This window comes from Thalassophryne amazonica, chromosome 1 (genome assembly GCF_902500255.1).
Source record: "Thalassophryne amazonica chromosome 1, fThaAma1.1, whole genome shotgun sequence".
In the NCBI taxonomy this organism is placed as follows: Eukaryota; Metazoa; Chordata; class Actinopteri; order Batrachoidiformes; family Batrachoididae; genus Thalassophryne; species Thalassophryne amazonica.
The window spans coordinates 92,970,618-92,994,795 of record NC_047103.1 but is presented as its reverse complement, the minus strand read 5'-3'; the positions used below and the strand labels follow the sequence as shown (position 1 = coordinate 92,994,795).

General features: G+C 44.4%; 1 protein-coding gene across 1 annotated transcript in view; it reads left to right on the top strand.

The window, feature by feature from the left end:
• The window catches only part of LOC117509399 (calcium/calmodulin-dependent 3',5'-cyclic nucleotide phosphodiesterase 1C-like), a 296,954-nt gene that overhangs the window by 261,217 nt on the left and 11,559 nt on the right, over nt 1-24,178 (top strand). The window contains exon 14 of the mRNA XM_034169110.1: nt 23,769-24,039. Within this exon, the coding sequence (XP_034025001.1) occupies nt 23,769-24,039 (271 nt within the window). The remainder of the gene's footprint in view (nt 1-23,768; nt 24,040-24,178) is intronic.

Sequence of the window (24,178 nt, the reverse complement as noted above, 5' to 3'; positions counted from 1 at the left end):
CTTCAAGCTGTTTGATTTTAGAAATAGTGGGTTGGTTTGTTCTGTGTCCCACTTTATTCATTACATTATGCTTATGTTCACGACTTGTTCACAAAATTTATGTATGCTAGAAGTTTTGAACATTTCAAAATTTTCTTTGTGCAATGGCATTCATCCACACACAGTTTATGCACAGTTTACAACAGTTTGTGATGGGTTTGCTCATTGGCACGCAAGATTGCACGCTAGTGTGGGGATTGTGTTTGTGTCAGTTTCAAGGTGCCCTTACTGTTAAAACAGCTGCAGGTATCTGTGCGTGGAATCTCATGAGTACTTTATCTTTGGAATGTGTTGGGGAAAGTGTAGTGACACGGACCCATAACAGGGGGCGCAAATGAACGGTCAATAGATGAGCCAAAAGGTAACAATTTAATGTTGTGAATGTGCACAGCGATTATACAGACAATCACAGAATCTAATAGCAGACAATACACCAAGGTGACGTGTGGGCAGGCTCGAGGATAGAAGACATCTGTCCTGAGAAGAGCCGGGACCACACGATTTCCACCGCCACAGAACCTGGTGAATACTGGAGCCGCCAAGTCCCGAATTCCCAGGTGATCACCATCCCCGACTGTCGGATCTGGTACTGCTGGCGAGAAGCACAAACAGTGAGATGTGGGTGTGTGCACACCCAGTAACAAAAACAGTCAGAAGGTGGAAAGTCACCTCCACCTCTAATCACACACTCGTGCAGCTCCTATTAAACCACTTATCTGGTTTGGGTGTGAAGCGAAGCCGTCGCTGTTCACACCAAACGCCAATCCCGCAGATAAGGCACACCACAGGAAAACGGCTGCAAAAGAGTTCAGACTTATGACACAGTTTTAGATACAGCAGAGAATTACCTTCACAGGTAGATGATATCTCGGCAACGAGGTGGAGACGACGTCCGGTCTTTATGGAGTGAGATGATGTAGTGTAGATGGGTGACAGCTGTCAAGAGATAATGAGTGACAGCTGTCACCCCCGGCTGTGTCCGTGGTGGCAGCGCCCTCTCGTGCCTGAAGCCCGCACTTCAGGCAGGGCGCCCTCTGGTGGTGGGCCAGCAGTACCTCCTCTTCTGGCGGCCCACACAACAGGACCCCCCCCCCCCCTCAACGGGCGCCTCCTGGCGCCCGACCAGGCTTGTCCGGGTGACGGTGGTAGAAATCGGCCAGGAGGGCCAAATCCAGGATGAAGCTCCTCTTCACCCAGGAGCATTCGTCGGGTCAATACCCCTCCCAGTCCACCAAATACTGGAACCCCCGGCCGATCCGACGGACGTCCAGGAGCCGGCGCACCATCCAAGCCGGATCCCCGTCGATGATCCGGGCAGGAGGCGGCGCCGGTCCAGGAGCACAGAGGGGTGAGGTGTGGTGAGGTTTGATCCTTGACACATGAAAGACCGGGTGGATCCGCAGTGAAGCCGGGAGTTGGAGCTTCACTGCAGCAGGGCTGAGGATTTTGAGGATCTTGTATGGTCCAATGGAGGGGGATGTCCTTTGTGGATAGCCACACCTCCTGCCCGGGCTGGTAAGCAGGGGCCGGGGATCGCCGGCAGTCTGCATGGGTCTTCGCCCTCCGGGCCTTCAACAAGGCAGAACGGGCGGAGCGCCACACCTGACGGCACTTCCGCAGGTGGGCCTGGACGGAGGGCACACCGACCTCTCCCTCCACCACGGGAAACAATGGGGGCTGATACACCAAACACACCTCAAATGGGGAGAGGCCGGTGGCAGAGGACACCTGGCTGTTATGCGCATACTCGATCCAGGCCAGATGTTCACTCCAGGCCGTCGGGTGTGCGGACGTCACACAGCGCAGGGCTTGCTCCAATTCCTGATTGGCCCGTTCTGCCTGTCCATTGGTCTGCGGGTGATACCCAGATGAGAGGCTCACAGTGGCCCCCAGTTCCCGGCAGAAGCTCCTCCAGACGTGTGAGGAAAAATGGGGACCACGATCAGAGACGATGTCGGTAGGTATCCCATGCAGACGGACGACGTGGTGGACCAGGAGGTCTGCAGTCTCCTGGGCCGTGGGGAGCTTCGGGATGGCCACAAAGTGGGCCGCCTTGGAGAACCGGTCCACTATTGTGAAGACGGTCGTCATGCCCCAGGACGGCGGGAGGCCCGTGACAAAATCCAGACCGATGTGGGACCAGGGGCGATGAGGCACAGGAAGTGGCTGAAGAAGTCCCTGTGCCTTCTGGTGGTCTGCCTTGCCCCTGGCACAGGTGGTGCAGGCCTGGATATATCCTCGGATGTCGGCCTCCAGGGACGCCCACCAGAAGCGCTGATGGACCACTGCCACGGTCCTTCGCACCCCCGGATGACAGGAGAGCTTAGAACCGTGACAGAAATCCAGGTTCCGATGGTCAGTGAAAACCGTGAAAGGCACAGACGCTCGCTCCAACAGGCGTCTCCACTCCTCAAGAGCCTCTTTCACCGCAAGGAGTTCTCGATTGCCGACGTCATAGTTCCGTTCAGCTGGGGTCAACCTGCGAGAAAAGTAGGCACACGGGTGAAGAACCTTATCGGTCTCTCCGCTCTGGGATAGCACAGCTCCTATCCCTGAGTCAGAGGCGTCCACTTCAACCACAAACTGGCAGCTAGGGTCGGGCTGCACCAGAACTGGTGCAGACGAGAACCGGCGTCTCAACTCCTTGAACGCGGCTTCGCACCGATCCGACCAGGTGAAGGGGACTTTTGGAGAGGTCAGGGCTGTCAGGGGGCTAACTACCTGACTGTGGCGCTTAATGAACCTCCTGTAGAAATCTGCAAAGCCGAGGAACTGTTGCAGCTTCCTATGGCTTGTTGGTTGGGGCCAATCTCTCACCGCCGCAACCTTGGCCGGATCAGAGGCGACGGAGTTGTAGGAGATGATGAACCCCAGGAATTCAATTCAATTCAATTTTATTTATATAGTGCCAAATCACAACAAACAGTTGCCCCAAGGCGCTTTATATTGTAAGGCAAGGCCATACAATAATTACGTAAAAACCCCAATGGTCAAAACGACCCCCTGTGAGCAAGCACTTGGCGACAGTGGGAAGGAAAAACTCCCTTTTAACAGGAAGAAACCTCCAGCAGAACCAGGCACAGGGAGGGGCAGTCTTCTGCTGGGACTGGTTGGGCTGAGGGAGAGAATCAGGAAAAAGACATGCTGTGGAGGGGAGCAGAGATCAATCACTAATGATTAAATGCAGAGTGGTGCATACAGAGCAAAAAGAGAAAGAAACACTCAGTGCATCATGGGAACCCCCCAGCAGTCTAAGTCTATAGCAGCATAACTAAGGGTGGTTCAGGGTCACCCGATCCAGCCCTAACTATAAGCTTTAGCAAAAAGGAAAGTTTTAAGCCTAATCTTAAGGAACTACAAGTAAGCCTGCAGTCTGACAGCGAAGCGCTCTATTGGGGTGATATGGTACTATGAGGTCCCTAAGATAAGATGGGACCTGATTATTCAAAACCTTATAAGTAAGAAGAAGAATTTTAAAATCTATTCTAGAATTAACAGGAAGCCAATGAAGAGAGGCCAATATGGGTGAGCTATGCTCTCTCCTTCTAGTCCCCGTCAGTACTCTAGCTGCAGCATTTTGAATTAACTGAAGGCTTTTCAGGGAACCTTTAGGACAACCTGATAATAATGAATTACAATAGTCCAGCCTAGAGGAAATAAATGCATGAATTAGTTTTTCAGCATCACTCTGAGACAAGACCTTTCTAATTTTAGCGATATTGCGTAAATGCAAAAAAGCAGTCTTACATATTTGTTTAATATGCGCTTTGAATGACATATCTTGATCAAAAATGACTCCACGATTTCTCACAGTATTACTAGAGGTCAGGGTAATGCCATCCAGAGTAAGGATCTGGTTAGACACCATGTGTCTAAGATTTGTGGGGCCAAGTACAATAACTTCAGTTTTATCTGAGTTTAAAAGCAGGAAATTAGAGGTCATCCATGTCCTTATGTCTGTAAGACAATCCTGCAGTTTAGCTAATTGGTGTGTGTCCTCTGGCTTCATGGATAGATAAAGCTGGGTATCATCTGCGTAACAATGAAAATTTAAGCAATGCTGTCTAATAATACTGCCTAAGGGAAGCATGTATAAAGTGAATAAAATTAGTCCTAGCACAGAACCTTGTGGAACTCCATAATTAACCTTAGTCTGTGAAGAAGATTCCCCATTTACAAGAACAAATTGTAATCTATTAGATAAATATGATTCAAACCACCGCAGCGCAGTGCCTTTAATACCTATGGCATGCTCTAATCTCTGTAATAAAATTTTATGGTCAACAGTATCAAAAGCAGCACTGAGGTCTAACAGAACAAGCACAGAGATGAGTCCACTGTCTGAGGCCATAAGAAGATCATTTGTAACCTTCACTAATGCTGTTTCTGTACTATGATGAATTCTAAAACCTGACTGAAACTCTTCAAATAGACCATTCCTCTGCAGATGATCAGTTAGCTGTTTTACAACTACCCTTTCAAGAATTTTTGAGAGAAAAGGAAGGTTGGAGATTGGCCTATAATTAGCTAAGATAGCTGGGTCAAGTGATGGCTTTTTAAGTAATGGTTTAATTACTGCCACCTTAAAGCCTGTGGTACATAGCCAACTAATGAAGATAGATTGATCATATTTAAGATCGAAGCATTAAATAATGGTAGGGCTTCCTTGAGCAGCCTGGTAGGAATGGGGTCTAATAGACATGTTGATGGTTTGGATGAAGTAACTAATGAAAATAACTCAGACAGAACAATCTGAGAGAAAGAGTCTAACCAAATACCGGCATCACTGAAAGCAGCCAAAGATAACGATACGTCTTTGGGATGGTTATGAGTAATTTTTTCTCTAATAGTTAAAATTTTATTAGCAAAGAAAGTCATGAAGTCATTACTAGTTAAGTTAAAGGAATACTCGGCTCAATAGAGCTCTGACTCTTTGTCAGCCTGGCTACAGTGCTGAAAAGGACAAAGAGGTGCGGTGAAACTCACACTTCTCGCCCTTCACAAACAGCCGGTTCTCCAACAACCGCTGCAGGACCTGACGTACATGCTGGACATCAGTCTCAGGGTCCGGGGAAAAGATGAGTATGTCATCCAGATATACGAAGACGAATCGGTGCAGGAAGTCCCGCAAGACGTCATTACCAATGCTTGGAACGTCGCTGGGGCGTTAGTGAGGCCGAACGGCATGACCAGGTACTCAAAATGACCCTTCCGGATCCGAACCAGGTGGTACGCATTCCTAAGGTCCAGTTTGGTGAAAATTTGGGCTCCATGCAGGGGCGTGAACACTGAATCCAACAGGGGTAAAGGGTATCGATTACGAACCGTTATGTCGTCCAGCCCCCCTGTAATCAATGCATGGACGGAGTCCACCATCTTTCTTGCCCACAAAAAAAAGAAACCTGCACCCATCGGGGGAGGTGGAATTCCGGATCAACCCGGCAGCTAATGAGTCCCGGATGTAGGTCTCCATTGATTCGCGCTCAGGACGTGAGAGATTATACAGCCTGCTGGACGGGAATCAACGCCCGGGACCAATCAATGGCACAATCGTACGGACGGTGCGGGGGAAGGGTGAGCACCAGATCCTTGCTGAAGACGTCAGCAATATCGTGGTACTCAACCGGCACCGCCGTCAGATTGGGAGGGACTTTAACCTCCTCATTAGCATGTACCACCGGGAGGAACCGAGGATCCTAAACAATTCCGGTGGAGGTTTCGCTCCACTGAGCCACAACCCCAGACGGCCAATCAATCCGGGGATTGTGTTTAATCATCCATGGGAAGCCCAAAATCACACAGGAGGTAGAAGGAGTCACAAAAACTCAATCTCCTCCCCGTGATTCTCAGACACTACCAGGGTACAGGTAGTGTCTTGTGTGTGATAAAAGGAGAAGAGTGCCATCTAGTGCTCGCACCCTCACTGGCGAAGAAAGCGCCACCAGAGGGAGCCCTACCTCCCTTGCCCATCTGCTATCCAGCAGATTCCCTTCTGACCCCATGTCCACCAGTGCTGGGGCTTGAAGGGTTAAATCCCCGCTCAGGATTGTAACTGGGAGTCATGTTGAAAGATGTGTATGACCCACGTGAATGTTTTGACCCCCCCTCAGCCCAGTCTCTAAGGGCAAGCGTTTGTGTTTTGACCGTTTGAGGCAGTCTCTCTGCTGATGCTCACTCGAGCCGCAGACAAAGCACTCCCCGCGGACCAGCCTCCTCTGTCTGAATGTGGCCCTGCTCATGTCCCTAGCATCGTCAGCAGGGGGAACTGTAGCCACACGGAGCGCTGTGGCTGTGGAGCGTGGGGAAGACGGCTCCCTTTTCGGACCCGGGAGGAAGAGGGACGGCTTGTGCCTGACACGCCCTTCGCCTCGCTCCCGTCGGCGTTCTTCTAACTGATTGTCCAATCGTATAACCAAATCGATAAGCTCAGCCAAATCCCGCGGTTCCTCCTTAGCCACCAGGTGCTCCTTCAGGACCGACGACAGTCCGTTTATGAAGGCGGCGTGGAGCGCAGTCATATTCCAGCCGGATCTCGCAGCCGTGATGCGGGAAGTCGACTGCATATTCGGCTGCACTCCGGCGCCCCTGTCTCATTGACAGCAGCACGGTAGATGCGGGTTCGCCTCTGTTAGGGTGATCAAAAACAGTTCTGAGCTCCCTCACAAACCCAGTATAAGAGGCAAGGAGCCGTGAACTTTGTTCCCAAAGCGCTGTAGCCCAAGCGCGTGCCTCACCTCGAAGCAAATTAATGACGTAAGCCCCCCTTGCTGGCATCAGACGCGTACATCAACGGGACGCTGTGCAAAGACGTGCGAACACTGCATAAGAAAGTCCGCGCACGTCTCTACACAACCTCCGTACGGCTCTGGGGGCTTATGTATGCTTCAGGGGATGGTGGGGGGGGTCGTTGAATGACCAGTGGAATGTCTGTATTCGGCACCGGGTCGGCAGGACGAGGAGCTGCAGCAGCGCCTGAGCGAGCGCTTCACCTGCGCGGTGAGAGCCTCCATCCTACGATTAAGGATGATGTTTTTGCTCGGTCATCAGGTCCATCCGACCGGTAAAGGCGGTGAGGATGTGCTGCAACTCACCAATCACGCCTCCAGCCGACGCCTGTGCACCCTGCTCTTCCACTGGCTGTCCAACAGATGGTTGACGCCCTCGGGATCCCATGACGTTGGCCGAGATATCCTGTTGAGGAAAGTGTAGTGACACGGACCCACAACAGGGGGCGCAAATAAACGGTCAATAGATGAGCCAAAGGTAACAATTAATGTTGTGAATGTGCACAACGATTATACAGACAATCACAGAATCTAATAGCAGACAATACACCAAGGTGACGTGTGGGCAGGCTCGAGGATAGAAGACGTCTGTCCTGAGAAGAGCCGGGACCACACGATTTCCACCGCCACAGAACCTGGTGAATACTGGAGCCGCCAAGTCCCGAATTCCCAGGTGATCACCGTCCCCGACTGTCGGATCTGGTACTGCTGGCAAGGAGCACAAACAGTGAGATGCGGGTGTGTGCAGACCCAGTAACAAAAACAGTCAGAAGGTGGAAAGTCACCTCCACCTCTAATCACACACTCGTGCAGCTCCTGTTAAACCACTTACTGGTTTGGGTGTGAAGCGAAGCCGTCGCTGTTCACACCAAATGCCAATCCCGCAGATAAGGCACACACAGGAAACGGCTGCAAAAGAGTTCAGACTTATGACACAGTTTTAGATACAGCAGAGAATTACCTTCACAGGTAGATGATATCTCTGCAACGAGGTGGAGACGACGTCCGGTCTTTATGGAGTGAGATGATGTAGTGTAGATGGGTGACAGCTGTCAAGAGATAATGAGTGACAGCTGTCACCCCCGGCTGTGTCCGTGGCGGCAGCGCCCTCTCGTGCCTGAAGCCCGCACTTCAGGCAGGGCACCCTCTGGTGGTGGGCCAGCAGTACCTCCTCTTCTGGCGGCCCACACAACAGAATGTGAGGTTTGTCTCAGGGGTCATCTGAATCAGCTGTGCCTTACACCACCCAGTGGTCAGTGAAACCATTACACTTTTTTACAACCATTACAACATTACAAACCATTACATTACTCAGAATAAATCTTCTGATGTAGCACTGGCTGCACCATGTGTGAAGCCAAACCTCATAACAGTCACAACTCTTGGTAGCATTTTTTTTGGTGCTTTGACAGAAGGTTTTGCGTTGTACACATCTTTGAGGTCTGCAGATTACTCTCATAATTTGTGCCCACAGGCACTTTTCTCACCAACAAACCTCTTAATCCTGAGTTCACCCTCTGGATAGCACAGTGCCAGACATTGACACACTTGTGTCTGAGGGAACAAAGGATGACAATCTGATTTATTTGATATTATGTCTAAAACATGCACACAAATAATTAGGTGACTAAATACAACCCCTTTGCGATTTGCAACCTTTTTGCATGTTGAGACGTTGCACACATAAACAGCAAGTAGGCTGGAACACACCTCAAATGCACTTCTGCTGTGCACAAGGATTCATTCCAGATTTAATCAGTTGCAAATGTGATGTGACATATTCAAATGTGAACAAGGCTGCACTGGTCATTTGTGAAGATGACTGTGTGAAAATCATGTCGGGTAGTCAGTCGTGGGATGTTAACCTGCAGTTACTGTGCACTGTTAGTTGATTCAGCCAACTGCACATGATGGTGACGTTCAGGTTTGCACAACAAAAACAAATAAATTAGACCAGTCGCAAAGTTAACAATTTTGGGCTAAATGTATTCACGTTACATTTGCTGTGTAACATAAAATCCAGGCAACTGGTCACAGTGTTTTACATTTCCCAGTAAACTGATTTCGATCTGCTTTTTAACTGAAACGGGTATAGCTGCAGTGTGAAGACTTCCATGTCATAGTGCTCGTCTCATGCCGCTGGTCTGGTTAACGTAAGCCACGCCTTACATTCCAAAAGAAAACTCATGTCCCATATCATCATAACCTCTCCTTTTCTTGCGTGACCAAATGTCTGGTTTCTCACAAGAACGTTACTTAAACTGACCTTGGGGTTTGCGTGTAAAACAAGTCTCCAGGGTCAAAAATCTTACAGCCAATAAGTCAAACTGAGAGGAGAAGACAATTTCCTCAAAGGAGATGGCGATCTGGCATCACAGGTAAATTTCCCAAGAGGGCATGTTTTGTTTTGTTTTGTTTTACTATCCATCTAGAAAGGGTTAAATTTACCACTTTATCCAACATAGCATGATGATAAAATACAAATTTTAAGGTATCAGGAAAATTGTCATTATGTGTTTCTCTGTATGGCTTTTAATTTTTTTTTCTCTCTTTGTTGAAAATATGACAGCTCTGGAAAACACAACCATGCAGGTTTATTTTTAATTAATTTTTGATAAATGTGCTGGTAAAATATACACATATAAGTGTCCATATAATGGCCAAATACGTTATGCATTGTTTTGTACAACATGACTTCAGTGTTTGTATTATTGTATTTCCAGGATGTCATGGCCACAATCAGGGCACGGTGGTGCCTGTTGCTCCTCTCCAGTCATTCAGTTGTCCGGTATGATTTTATTATCACATTTGCAACTGTAACCTAAAAATGTGTAGCATATTTATAAAAGGCATGTAGATAAAAGTACTGCATTTCTAATTTCTAGCATATGATTTCTGTCTCTTCTAAAGATTGACACAGAAAAGGAAAGCTGCAGATCCCAGCATCAGACTCACGTCTTGTTAGTTTTGTTGTTGGCAAATTAAAACCTGTGGATAATATGGGTTTATGGCCTTGTGTTTCAAAAATAACAGTGGATATGGAGTGGGCAAAGAGGCTTAGGACAAGCCCTGTGGAAGAGTCTGTGAGTGTGGTTGAAGTTAACCCAACTAAATGTTTGGGTCAAAATACTACTAGAAACTGAGCATGATATATAAAATAAAATATTCTGAAGCCCCTTTAATGAAAAAGTACAATAAGTCATTTTGACATGCATTATATCCTTTCCATATGCCAATAATCTGTCTGGAGGACAGACTTCCTGAGGTGGTCCTCCACGATGGTGACCTTATGACCCTAGTGTCCTCCTCTTTCAGAGACATTGTCACAGATCGGTCTTTCAGGAACAGAGCACACTTCGGTGGCTTGACAGTGAGTACAAATTGTAGTTTTTTAAAGTTGCTGACTTTCATAATCTCAGCACATTTCTCACATGAGCATCCAGTTTTATAACCTCCCATATTATGTTATACAGGTGTTGCTACTTGGAGCAAGTTCTCCAGCAGGTACAAGGACAAATTCCATGTCATGTACTCTGTAGAAAACTGCATTCACTGCTACTCCACCTTCTAAAGCTGCATGCCAGGTATTCACACTGTGTTTTTAACAAAATTCACAAGTAAAAGGATTGTGTCCAACAAAACAATATTAACACCATGCTCACAAATAGTACATAATATATATACTAATTATATGATATAATAACAATACATATATGTATTTTTTTTTTGTTATTGATATACCCACAGGTTATGTTGGGCGTAGGAGGTTGGGAGAGCTGTGGGGTAAATATTCAGAGGATCCCCACACTTTTTTGGCTGTCACCTCCCCTGTTATATTCTTCGTAATTGGTTAGTTTTCTGTGTGTGTGTGTGTGTGTGTGTGTGTGTGTGTGTGTGTGTGTGTGTGTGTGTGTGTGTGTGTGTGTGGCTGCGTGCATGCGTGTGTGAATAAAGGAACAAAGAAAAAAGAAGATGGGATGATAGGTATGTGACCATATCAAGGGTATATTGTTCGTAGTTAGTTATTTTCCATGCGTGTGTGCATATGATGAAACAAAGATAAAGAAATGTGATGATATTTGACCTTATCGTTGTTATATTTTCATTGTTGGTTATTTTCCCTATGTGTGAATAACAAACAATGATAAAAATGTGATCCATTCATTTCACATATTCAAAGGGAAATTAATCAGGAGCGCTGTCCTCCTGCTTTGTGTGTGTGTGTGTGACAGAGAGAGAGAGAATAAATAAAGGTAAGTAGGGTGATCATATTCTGATTTCCAAACAACAGGACACTCTGATAATTAAGGTTAAGTGGTATTAAATTTAAATAAAATGTTTCCTTATGTGGATAGAAAACTACAAAAATTGTCTTTATGAACAGTTTATGAAGATGTTATGAACAAGCAATCTTATTTTAACTATTGTAAATATAAACACCCCTCTCAAAAAAATTCTAGAAATATGGCCCTTACTTATATAGAGACAGTAGTGTTCAGAATAATAGTAGTGCTATATGACTAAAACATTAATCCAGGTTTTGAGTATATTTGTTATTGTTACATCGGAAACAAGGTACCAGTAGATTCAGCAGATTCTCACAAATCCAACAAGACCAACCATTCATGATACGCACACTCTTAGGGCTATGAAATTGGGCTATTAGTAAAAAAAAAAGTAGAAAAGGGGGTGTTCACAGTAATAGTAGCATCTGCTGTTGACGCTACAAATTCAAAACTATTATGTTCAAACTGCTTTTTTAGCAATCCTGTGAATCACTAAACTAGTATTTAGTTGTATAACCACAGTTTTTCATGATTTTTTTCACATCTGCAAGGCATTAATTTTGTTGGTTTGAAACCAAGATTTTGCTCGTTTACTAGTGTGCTTGGGGTCACCGTCTTGTTGAAACACCCATTTCAAGGGCATGTCCTCTTCAGCATAAGGCAACATGACCTCTTCAAGTATTTTGACATATCCAGACTGATCCATGATACCTGGTATGCGATATATAGGCCCAACAGCATAGTAGGAGAAACATGCCCATATCATGATGCTTGCACCACCATGCTTCACTGTCTTCACTGTGAACTGTGGCTTGAATTCAGAGTTTGGGGGTCGTCTCACAAACTGTCTGCGGCCCTTGGACCCAAAAAGAACAATTTTACTCTCATCAGTCCACAAAATATTCCTCCATTTCTCTTTAGGCAGTTGATGTGTTCTTTGGCAAATTGTAACCTCTTCTGCACGTCTTTTATTTAACAGAGGGACTTTTGCGGGGGATTCTTGCAAATAAATTAGCTTCACACAGGCGTCTTCTAACTGTCACAGCACTTACGGGTAACTCCAGACTGTCTTTGATCATCCTGGAGCTGATCAATGGTTGAGCCTTTGCCATTCTGGTTATTCTTCTATCCATTTTGATGGTTGTTGTCCATTTCCTTCTATGCATCTCTGTTTTTTTTTGGTCCATTTTAAAGCATTGGAGATCATTGTAGATGAACAGCCTATAATTTTTTGCACCTGCGTATGTTTTCCCCTCTCCAATCAACTTTTTTATCAAACTATGCTGTTCTTCTGAACAATGTCTTGACCGTCCCATTTTCCTCAGGCTTTCAAAGAGAAAAGCATGTTCAACAGGTGCTGGCTTCATCCTTAAATAGGGGACACCTGAGTCACACCTGTTTGTTCCACAAAATTGAGAACTGAATGCCACACTACTATTATTGTGAACACCCCCTTTTCTACTTTTTTTTTTTACTAATAGCCCAATTTCATAGCCTTAAGACTGTGCATATCTTGAATGCTTGGTCTTGTTGGATTTGTGAGAATCTACTGAATCTACTGGTACCTTGTTTCCCATGTAACAATAACAAATATACTCAAAACCTGGATTAATCTTTTTAGTCACATAGCACTACTATTATTCTGAACACTACTGTAGATGAACACCTGCGTATAAGCGTATATATACATGTGCACCATTTTCATTGTAACTACATGATAAAATGGTAGCCCCACAACGGAACCTCTTTTTCAGATCATACCTTTATTTGATACAGATGTATATTGATCAGCTGTAAACAGTGCACCCCACCTCTTCTTCATCCCCTGGAAAGTCAGTTTAACCCTCTGGAGTCCAGGGTATAATTGGCCGTTTTTGACTACTTTTGGTTTTACCTTTCTGATTTACCTTTAAAAAGTGTTTACCTGGCTTTGTTTGGTGTCATTTTTTTTTAGCACAACCTCACCCGTGTGACTTTACAGTTATCATTCATTCTGACCTACTGTATTAACACAGTGAACCTAAAGTCACATGAAAAAGTAGAAAAAAAGTTCTCTTTTTTTTTTACTCTGAAAACCACAAAGTTGTTTAATGAACCATTTTCATAACTTTAAATGTGAATATAAATGGTAAATATCAAAAACACATGTACAAATGTAGTAAAAAAGCAAAGTTAAATACTACTATTTGCCTAAATGCAGAGAAATGCTTCATGTCCCATTTTGTTGGCTTGTCCTTCAAATATTGAATCATTCCAGTTTTTGCCTTCATTGCCCACCATCCTTTCATCCACTGCCAGCTCCCTCCTAGGCTGGGTAATAAGCCTTGGCAGGCACTGAGGATGTCATCATAAAGAGGCCTGACCTCGAAACAGTTTGTCATGACCTGGTGTTCCCTTTCTTCTCTCATTTTCTACATCCTCATCTGGATCACTTAGGTGGATGTTACAGAATAGCGAACTAAATCTGTGTCTGGACATTACGAGGTCTATTAGAAAAAGAATCGACCGTTTTATTTTCTTAAAAAACTATATGGATTTGATTATATGTTTTTACGTCAGCCAAGCTTGAACCTTCGTGCGCATGCGTGAGTTTTTCCACGCCTGTCGGTGATGTCATTTGCCTGTGAGCACACCTTGTGGGAGGAGTGGTTCCAGCCCCTTGTCGGATTTTCATTGTCTGAGAAGTTGCTGAGAGACTGGCGCTGTGCTTCATCAAAATTTTTTCAAAAACTGTGAGACACATCCGAGTGGATACCATTCGAGAAATTAAGCTGGTTTTCAGTGAAAATTTAACGGCTGATGAGAGATTTTGGATTGTTTCTGTCGCTGTACAGACTTCCCACGGAGCGGGACGTCGTGCAGCGCTCCGAGGCGACGTCGTCATCCTGTTTCAAGCTGAAAACGTCCAAATTTAAGCCTCTGTTGACCCAGGACGTCGTGAGAGAACAGAGAACTTTCAGAAGCGGTCGGAATCAGCAGTTTATCCGGACATCCACTGTTAAAGAAGATTTTTTTTAATGAAAGACGTGCGGACGGATTGGAGCGTCGGCTCGCAGCTGGCTCAGCGCGCCCGCCACAGGAAAAACACCTCCGTGTTGATAACCATTTGTAAAATCAGGCGGCTTTTGGTGGCTTTCAGTTGAGGTGAGTATTGAGAAATTGTTTAACAGCAGGGCATGTTCCAACTTGTCCTTAAGGCTTCCAACGGAGGTGTTTTTTCTGTGGTGGGCGCACCGCGCCGCTGCGAGCCGACGCGCCAATCCGTCCGCACGTCTTTCATTAAAAAATCTCCTTTAACAGTAGAATGTCCGGATAAACTGCTGATTCCGACCGCTTCTGAAAGTTCCCTGTCTCTCACAACATCCTGGGTCAACGGAGGCTTAAATTTGGAGGTTTTCAGCTTGAAACAGGATGACGACGTCACCTCGGAGCGCTGCGCGACATCCCGCTCTGTGGGAAGTCCTTACAGCGATAGAAACAATCCAAAATCTCTCATCAGCCGTTAAAATTTTCACCGAAAACCAGCTTAATTTGTCAAATGGTGTCCACTCGGATGTGCCTCACAGTTTTTGAAAAAGTTTTGATGAAGCACAGCGCCAGTCTCTCAGCAACTTCTCAGACAAAGGAATTCCGACGAGGGGGCTGGACCACTCCTCCCACAAGGCATGCTCACAGGCGAATGACGTCACCGACAGGCGTGAAAAAACTCCCGCATGCCCACGAGGGTTCAAGCTTGGCTGATGTAATCACACATGATTCAAATCCATATGGGTTTTTAAAAAAATAATAAGGTCGGATACTTTTCTAATAGATCTCGTACTTTTGCTGGAAAGGGCACCGACAAAATATTTTGTTTCTAGTAGTCCCTGGAGACCTTGGCAGTGACACCAAGGACATGTATATCAGAAGTCCAAAATATTTGTACAGATCTTCCATTTCAGTGTCTGTCCAGTTGCATTTTTCCCTAATGCCTTGTTTTTGCAGCAGTTTATTGGTGCTGGTGCAAATTGTTCTAATTGTGTCAGCTGCAAAAACAAAAGAAAAGGTCTTTTGGACTTTGGGTGGAAAGTGTATCAACCTGGACTCCTGGTGTTTTCCAAGCTGAAATGTGTTTACTGCTGAACCCCAAACAATGACAAAACACTACCCACACATGCTTTCCACCAGTAATAAATGACCACACAATCAGATCCACATGGGGGTGGGTGGGCTATGATTAAATACACATGGGGTTAGTGAACCACATGGGGTTAGTGCCTTCTGATTGGTTGAAAAGTCACGAGCCAGCCAACCAGTGAGGAAGAAGGAGTCATATTTCTTCCCATGGGTGTTGCTGCTGCAGTAGAGAAGGAAATGATCCTTTTGGCTGCATGTGTGTACATAATGTACAGCGAAGAATTGCAATAATATTCATGAAAACGCATGGCGTAAAAAATACTCATAAGTCAAGTTATGCGAGGCCTATTAACACAATTTAAAAAGTGCTATAAAGGTTGAAGTCTCCATGTTCAACACATTAAAGGGAGCCTCAGTGCAGCAGATTGAGTGTCACGTCCGCTGAATTAGGTCATGTGACTTTTTACGTGAGGGCGCATCATTTAACTGCAGAGGGTTAAGTAATACTCCTGTGAGAAACAATTAAAACCAGACATTTGGTCACCAGAGAAAAAGGAGAGGTTATGATATGTGACATGAGTTTTTATTTTGAAATATAAGAGAGAAAGCGCCAGAGGAGTGAGTTTTTATTTTGAAATGTGACAGTGCAGGGGGGCATGGCTTACATTCACCAGATGAGAGCTATGAAACCATGATCTGTATATAACACTGGATAGCTAATTGGACAATTTTTTGAAGCAAACCAGCTGCCATATTACCACTCGCATGTGCCAGTCCTGAATGGTCTTTTTCTATTGAGCTTTAACCAGGTGCATGCAATTTTATTCTTTATGATTTTGTCAAAAATGCCTTCATGTGCAGCTATAAACTGCATGAATTGCCAGTTCAAAGTCTGTGATTGAACATTTAACCTGTGAGCATGATTGAAATGGAAAGTAATTTCAATTCAAATTATTTCCTTTATATAGTGCCAAATCACAACAGAGTTGCCTCAAGGCGCTTCACACAGGTAAGGTGTAACCTTACCAACCCCCAGAGCAACAGTGGCAAGGAAAAACTCCCTCTGAGGTAGAAACCTCAAGCAGACCAGCCTCAAAGGGGTGACCCTCTGCTTGGGCCATACTACAAACATAAATTACAGAAATAATTCACAGAAAAATTCACGGACGAATATACAAGAATTGCTCTTGGTGCACAGGACAGGAGGATCACCAACGCAAACACAACTCCCATCTCTGGATGGAGCTGCACCTTAAACAGAGAAAAAACAGAATCAGGCATCAGAAAGACAAAAAATACTGTATAATGTGCCAGCATTAATCAACAAGAAAAACAGAAGAAATACTAAGGTGATCGCTGGCAGCTAGCCCTAAGCTTCACTAAAAGACCCAGAATTTAGGTGAAGTTGAGGCCGCGGCCCACTTCAATTACTAATAACATGAATTAAAAGAGTAAAAAGTGTAAAACAAAACTACACCAGTATGCTAGCCATATGAAAGGGAAAATAAGTGCGTCTTAAGTCTGGACTTGAAAGTCTCCACAGAATCTGATTGTTTTATCAACGCAGAGAGATCACTCCACAGAACAGGGGCACGATAAGAGAAAGCTCTGTGACCCGCAGACTTCTTATTCACCTTAGGGACAGAAAGAAGTCCTGCACCCTGAGAACGTAAAGCCCGGGCCGGTATGTAAGGTTTAATTAGGTCAGCTAGGTAGGGAGGTGCCAGTCCATGAATTATTTTATAGGTTAGTAGCAGAACCTTAAAATCTGATCTCACTGGGACAGGAAGCCAGTGAAGAGACGCCAAAATGGGTGTAATGTGGTCAAACTTTCTGCTTCGTGTCAAAAGTCTGGCTGCAGCATTCTGAACCAATTGGAGACCCCTAATGCTAGACTGTGGTAAACCAGAAAATAGAACATTGCAGTAGTCCAATCTAGAAGAGATGAACGCATGGATCAGGGTCTCAGCATCAGCCATAGACAGGATGGGACGAATCTTCGCTATATTTCGCAGGTGGAAGAAAGCAGTCCTAGTAATATTTCTAATATGGAGACCAAAGGACAACGAAGGATCAAAAATTACCCCAAGGTTCCTCACTTTGTCAGTGTGATGTATGACACACGAGCCGAGGCTGTGTGTTAACTGGTCAAATTGATGCCGATGTCTCACTGGACCAAGAACCATCATTTCAGTCTTTTCAGAGTTTAAAGTAGGAAGTTTCTGGACATCCAACATCTCACTGATGCAAGGCAATCTTCTGTGTGAACGAGATTACCAGCAGTTACCGGCATATATAACTGAGTATCATCTGCATAGCAGTGAAAGGTAATCCCAAAATGCCGCAGTATGTGCCCAAGGGGTGCGATATAAAGGGAGAAAAGGGGGCCTAAGACAGACCCCTGAGGAACCCCAAATTTCATGTCACTAAGGTTAGAGGTAGTGTTACTGTACAAAACACAGAACGACTGGTCAAGTATGACGTCAGCCATGCAAGGGCACTCCCAGTAATCCCAAAATGATTTTCCAGCCTATCAAGTAGAATATGATGATCCACTGTATCAAATGCAGCACTGAGATCTAACAGCAACAGAACCGTAGTGGTGTCCGAATCCATTGTAAACAGAAGATCATTCATCACTTAGTGAGAGCCATTTCTGTGGAATGATATTTTCTAAAAGCAGACTGCAGCGGCTCAAAGAGATTATTCTCAGTAAGATAGTCTACAAGCTGCCGTGACACCACTTTTTCCAGAATTTTAGAGCAAAATGCTAGATTTGATATCGGCCGATAGTTTTTCAATACACTAGGGTCAAGATTAGATTTCTTAAGTAATGGTTTAATCACTGCATATTTGAAACATTTAGGAACAGATCCAGAAGTTAAAGAAAGATTAATCATTTCCAGCACAATTGGCCCAAGAGTGGGCCACAGGTCCTTAAACAGTTTTGTTGGTATAGGATCAAATAAACAGGTTGTGCTTTTTGTTGACGTTACGAGTTTCGTCAGCATGTCTAGAGAGTTACCATCAAATTCTGTAAATCTAGGTAATACCTCAGTAGTGGTGCCCACCTCAATAGCAGGGTGTAGTGGCTGGGTTAAGGCATGCTGGGATATGTTCAACCTAATGTTATTTTTCTTCTCAAAGTAATCCAGGAAATCTTGTGCTGTAAAAGGAGAACGAACTACAGGTGGTTGTCCATGAATAAGTGTTGCTACCGTGTTGAACACGAACTTTGAGTTATGCTTGTTTTGTTGATCAAATCAGAGTAATAGGTCCGCTTTGTAGCCAATAGTGCATGCTTATAGTCTAAGATAGTATCACGCCATGCAAGGTGGAATACTTCTAATTTTGAACAACGCCATTTCCATTCTAGACCTCTTGCTTTATGTTTGAGGTCACGCAGGTAATCAATGAACCAAGGTGATTGCGATTTGGGGGAGCGCGGTTTCAACACAGGTGGTGCAATCATGTCGAGTGTCGTTTTGAGCACTGAGTTTAAACTATCCACAAGTCTGTCTACTGACTGGGTATTTGTCAAAAGTGAGGCTAAGACATCAGGCAATCTAGCTTCTAGTTCAGTCTTAGTTGAGGAGTTGATGCATCGCCGTAATGATAAATAAGGTTGTTGTTCCACTAAACACGGCAGTGAAACTGTAAACTTAATAAGTGAGTGATCAGAGACCACTGATGTAAGAGGCATGATGTCAATATTCGTGACAGCAATACCACGTGCGAGAACCAGATCCAGAGTATTTCCACTAATGTGCGTCGAATCCTGAATGCATTGCCGAAATCCTAATGCATCCACAATTTCCATAAATGATTTGCAGAGGGGATCAGAAGGCTTATTTATATGAACGTTAAAGTCACCAATGACCAGAATGTTATCTGCTCTCGTTGACAAGTTAGAAATGAACGCATCTAATTCATCTAAGAATTCAGAATATGGCCCAGGGGCCTATATACAGTGACAAAGTAATACGGCTGATTTTTGTTCCTCTGACCTTGGCAATGCGTAATATCCTGAGCAGAGCGGAGAATCAGATGCTCAAACGAGTTATATTTGTGACCCCCAACCGCTAATAAGTTAAACCTAGATTTATAAACAAGAGGTACACCCCGCCTTGCTTTGCATCACGAGGGACGTGACTAAATGTATATGCTGGTGGGCAGGCCTCATTTAAGGGGAGGACAGCTGTAGGTTTAAGCCAGGTTTCACATAACCCAATCATATCTAAGTGATGATCAATAATTAAATCATTAATCAACAATGATTTTGAGGACAGTGATCTTATGTTCATGAGACCCAGTCTCAGGACCTCAGTGGGGTTGACAGTTGAGCTGTTTGGGTTTAGGGGTGGTTCCAGAGTGGCATATATAAGATGCCTAGAAGTAGGTTTAGGTTTGAGACATTCCACACGCATTGCAGGTGGCAGACATGAAATCTTTGATATTGCTGGAACAACCATTGGGCCATCCTCAATTTCAACATGATCCAATATAGTAATGGGTATTAAGTTTGCAAAGCATATCCCTCTATGATTTTTATGGACATGTCTACAGGAGCAGGCCACAGTCTCAACTTGTTGAAATTCCCTCCCTGGCAGATAAATTGCACTATAACCATAGTGGATTTTCTGCACTAATTTCCCCGCTAAGCTAATGGATTCCACACCCACATTTGTCATAAGCCTTGCAGGGTCTCTAATCACCTGCTCCGTGGCCTGCTGTAGATTCCTAATGTTACCCTCCTGTAGAGCTCTGTCTATGTTCGCAGACAAGATGGTGGCGCCTTCCCCAGTAGGGTGGAGGCCGTCCGGCATCAGCAGGCCACGGAGGCCCCAGAACAAAGGCCAGTTATCAATTAAGCTAAAGCCTCGCTGTCTACAAAATTGTGCCAGCCACCTATTTAATGATGTCAGCCTGCTAAACGCCTCATCAGTACCCCAGGAGGGGAGGGGAACAGAGACTATTAATCGATGCTGACACATCTTTCTGGCAAGGTCACAAGTCCTCTCTATGTCCATTTTTGTGACCTCTGAGTGCTTCATCCTGATATCATTGGTGCCAACGTGAATAACTATGTGACTATATCTCATGTCATGTTCCTTCGTCTGTCTTCCCTTCTGCAGTGTCAGCACCCTAAGATGAGATGCAATGTTGGGAGCTCTGGCCCCAGGAATACATTTAATGCCGGCGTCTGTAACCTGACTTTGCAGGTGATAGAATCCCCTATCACTAAAGTCTGGTGTTTCGGCCTGGAGACAGGAGTGGAAGTCATGCATGGACTCAGAGAATTCACATCTGGCAAATCCAAGGGGGAGAACCGATTCACAGTTCGCACTGGCGAGTGTGATCGGGGTGCCACAACTGGGCACCAAGCCCTACGGGGCTTCCTCCGCCTAGCCACAGTCCGAAAGTCCTCCTCCACAGCCGGCATTTCTAAGCTGATGCTAATGGGCTCGCTGACCAGCCCAACACTAACCTCATCTGGAGTGCTCATAACATCTAACTCCACTGCGCTAAGAAGCTGCTCTAACTTACGGACACTGCTCTCTATCTTCCAACATCACGCAGGATTTACGGAGGGTGTAAAGTAGAATTAGTAGTGTACTTTGTGCACTAAGAAATTCAAAAATGTAGCCAAGCAAACATGAGCTAACCATAATGAATAAGCTAACCACTCCTAAGGCTCACACAGATGCAGATAAATGAATTAAAATTCACAGCAGTTACACTGAAAAACTAACAGAAGTATTAAACAGGTAAAAAGCAGCAGCTATAAAATACACTAAACAGTTAATTAACTAACAGGAGTGTAAAAAATGAAATGAAAAAAATGACAAGGATCAGAAATAGCTAATGCAAGTTAACCGCTAGCGAAAATGCTAGCCGCTCCTACGATTTTAAACAGGAGTAAAAATTACTTAAAATTCACAGCAGTTCAACTGAAAAACAAACAGAAGTATTAAACGGGTAGAAAAGAAATAGCTATAAAAAGTAACAATGGAGAGGGGAGGTGTCGACCTAGCTAGCGAAAGCTAACCACTAGCGAATGCTAACCACTAGCGAATGCTAAATGCTAGCGATTCACCACAAGACTGTTGTTAAATAATGTTCAGAGTCGATACAATTAATAACCAGAAGAGTGCTAAACAGAAATAAAAGAAGCGTATACAACCGTGTGAAGTTCAGAGTGGCGTCACAGCAATAATCTGTCAGAAGCAAGTTGCCACATCTGTAATGAACAATAATTTGAAGTTATATCCCTTATTCCAGCATATAGGCACAGATAATAACAGTAATAATAATAATAATAATAATATAATAATAATAATAAGTGGCTTGAAAGAATTAGAATTTTTGAATTGAGTATTTGTCCCAGTGAGGTATGAGTGATTGAGAATAGAAGGGGAGTGTCAAAAGTACTAAAAAAAGGAAAGGAAATAAATCACATAGCTAATCATGGCAGACATAGATTAGGAGGGATGAAGGTTACATTAACTGGAGAAAAAAAGAAGGAAATCAATCAGCTCGGGTTATTACTCAATATTGTTGACATTCTAATAAGCCATCTATGTGCGGGCCACATAACATGCGAGTGGTAAGATGGCCGTCCGTTTGCTTCAGCTGTTTATATGGAGTGTGCGTGGGCCAATGAGCTATCCAGTGTTACATACAGATCAGTGTATGAAACAGGAGCCTGCAGGCTGCAGCCATCAGTCTTGGATTATTTTAAGGGTGAGGGGTAAGTAACAGTGGCCTCTAGTGGCTGCAAGCACTCCATGATTTACAACAAGGCTTTACAAGCTACTTGATAGGCCTGATTGTCTTTACATTATGGTCATTTTGCATGTTAAAAGATTCAGTAATTCCTATGTTTGTCTTTCAGAATCCAAAATACTGTATCACACCTGAAGATGCAGTAACTTTTAATGAACTTTGGGAAGTTTTGCAGGCTCACTAACTGCTTGACTGACTGACATTAATAAGCGAAGTGCGCAACGCATCTGCACATGCGTGAGTCAAACGGGGGCAAAAATTCCAACTACCAAACTCACACTGCTCCCATTGAATTTCGTATACAGTAGCATTAGCAGACTGTAAAAGGTAATGCTTAAAGGGATTGTTGGGATTGTTTCAAAGGCTTTAAGCCTTAAGCGACACATATAATAATGACAGGTGCGCATTGTGCTGTTTTCAAATGCTCGAACAAAATTTCTAGGCTTGAAAGTTGGCTGAAAACACACGATTACAAAGCTCCGCCGAGTCCACACAAAGACGGAAAGAAGAAAAAATGTGGTTGTAAACCTCTGTTCATTCTACACAATTTCCCCACAGAAAAGAAATATCCAGACGGACGTAAAAGATGGACTAAAATTGTAAGTTTCTTGCACACATTTTGTCAATATCCTGAAACTGAAGCCGAATTATAATGTGGTTGATGACACCGTTTTCTTACATCGGCTTATGACTGTAATGTCGCGCCATGAATGACGTGGCACATAATAATATTGTAATATTGACATGTTCTATATACAAACTGCATTAATGCAAATATCGTATGTCTGTCAACTTATCAAAACAAATGTGACACCAAAGAGGTTATATGCGAGACCCACCTTCCTTGTAGTCATTACGAAGCTGGCGGAGTAGCGATTTTTCATCCCTGCCTAGCAAATATTCTGCAGTATCCACAGTTTCAGACTCTGGACTTCATCTAATCATCCGTCAGTTCCCTTCAAGGAGTCAGAAATTTGTTTTCTCCAATTATCAACCAGGACTGGTCATTTTCGACAGCAGCTCTCTCTTCCTCCTTTGTCGGCACCAATGGTAGTTTCTGTAACGATGCAGCATATGCAAGGGCAGCCAGCTCTTCTTTCTGTTTCTGTCCACTGCCGTACGTAGTCCTGGTTGTAACAGGCAATCCACGGAACTTACAAAAACGCTTTAAATTGTCAACTTTCCAGCGGTTGAAATGATCCAAATCATAGCACTCCTCGCTGCTTTCTGCTGTCATAAATCAAATCAAATCAATTTTATTTATATAGCGCCAAATCACAACAAACAGTTGCCCCAAGGCGCTTTATATTGTAAGGCAAGGCCATACAATATTATGGAAAACCCCAACGGTCAAAACGACCCCCTGTGAGCAAGCACTTGGCAACAGTAGGAAGGAAAAACTCCCTTTTAACAGGAAGAAACCTCCAGCAGAACCAGGCTCAGGGAGGGGCAGTCTTCTGCTGGGACTGGTTGGGGCTGAGGGAGAGAACCAGGAAAAAGACATGCTGTGGAGGGGAGCAGAGATCAATCACTAATGATTAAATGCAGAGTGGTGCATACAGAGCAAAAAGAGAAAGAAACACCCAGGAACTCCCCAGCAGTCTAAGTCTATAGCAGCATAGCATGTGGATTGGTAGCCAAAAAATTTAGCGTACCCATAATGCACCATAATGCTCAAGATGTGCACTTCGCTTATTCCATGCTTACTCGGCTAATCACATGGGATATTTACAAAGGTGTTCTGACTGTACATTAGATGAGATCACAACCAAGGAGGCAGGGATGGCAACCAAGAACAGAAGGATTTGAAAATGGACAAAAATCCAAGCTGACTGACAACAAAGGCAATAATGGACTGCAAAATGTGACATCAGAGATGGCAGAACAGAAGAAAGAGAAGGAGGTCAGAAAGGAGCAGCCTAAAGAGGAGGAAGGAGACAAAGGGGCAGGAGTGGTTGGATGTGCCGTGCAAAACTCAAACAGCAACAAGTCTCTGCGTCACACTGAAGAACAACAGCTCCAGAATGGTATGCAGCCCACCAGCTCTTCAAATTTAAGTCCTACATGTATTAATTTGTACACCCATATGCAAGAGCACAGGTGATTGTATTGTTTTTCACTCTGTGCCTGTATGTCAGTTTTAAAAAAATGGTCTTATTTCAACCA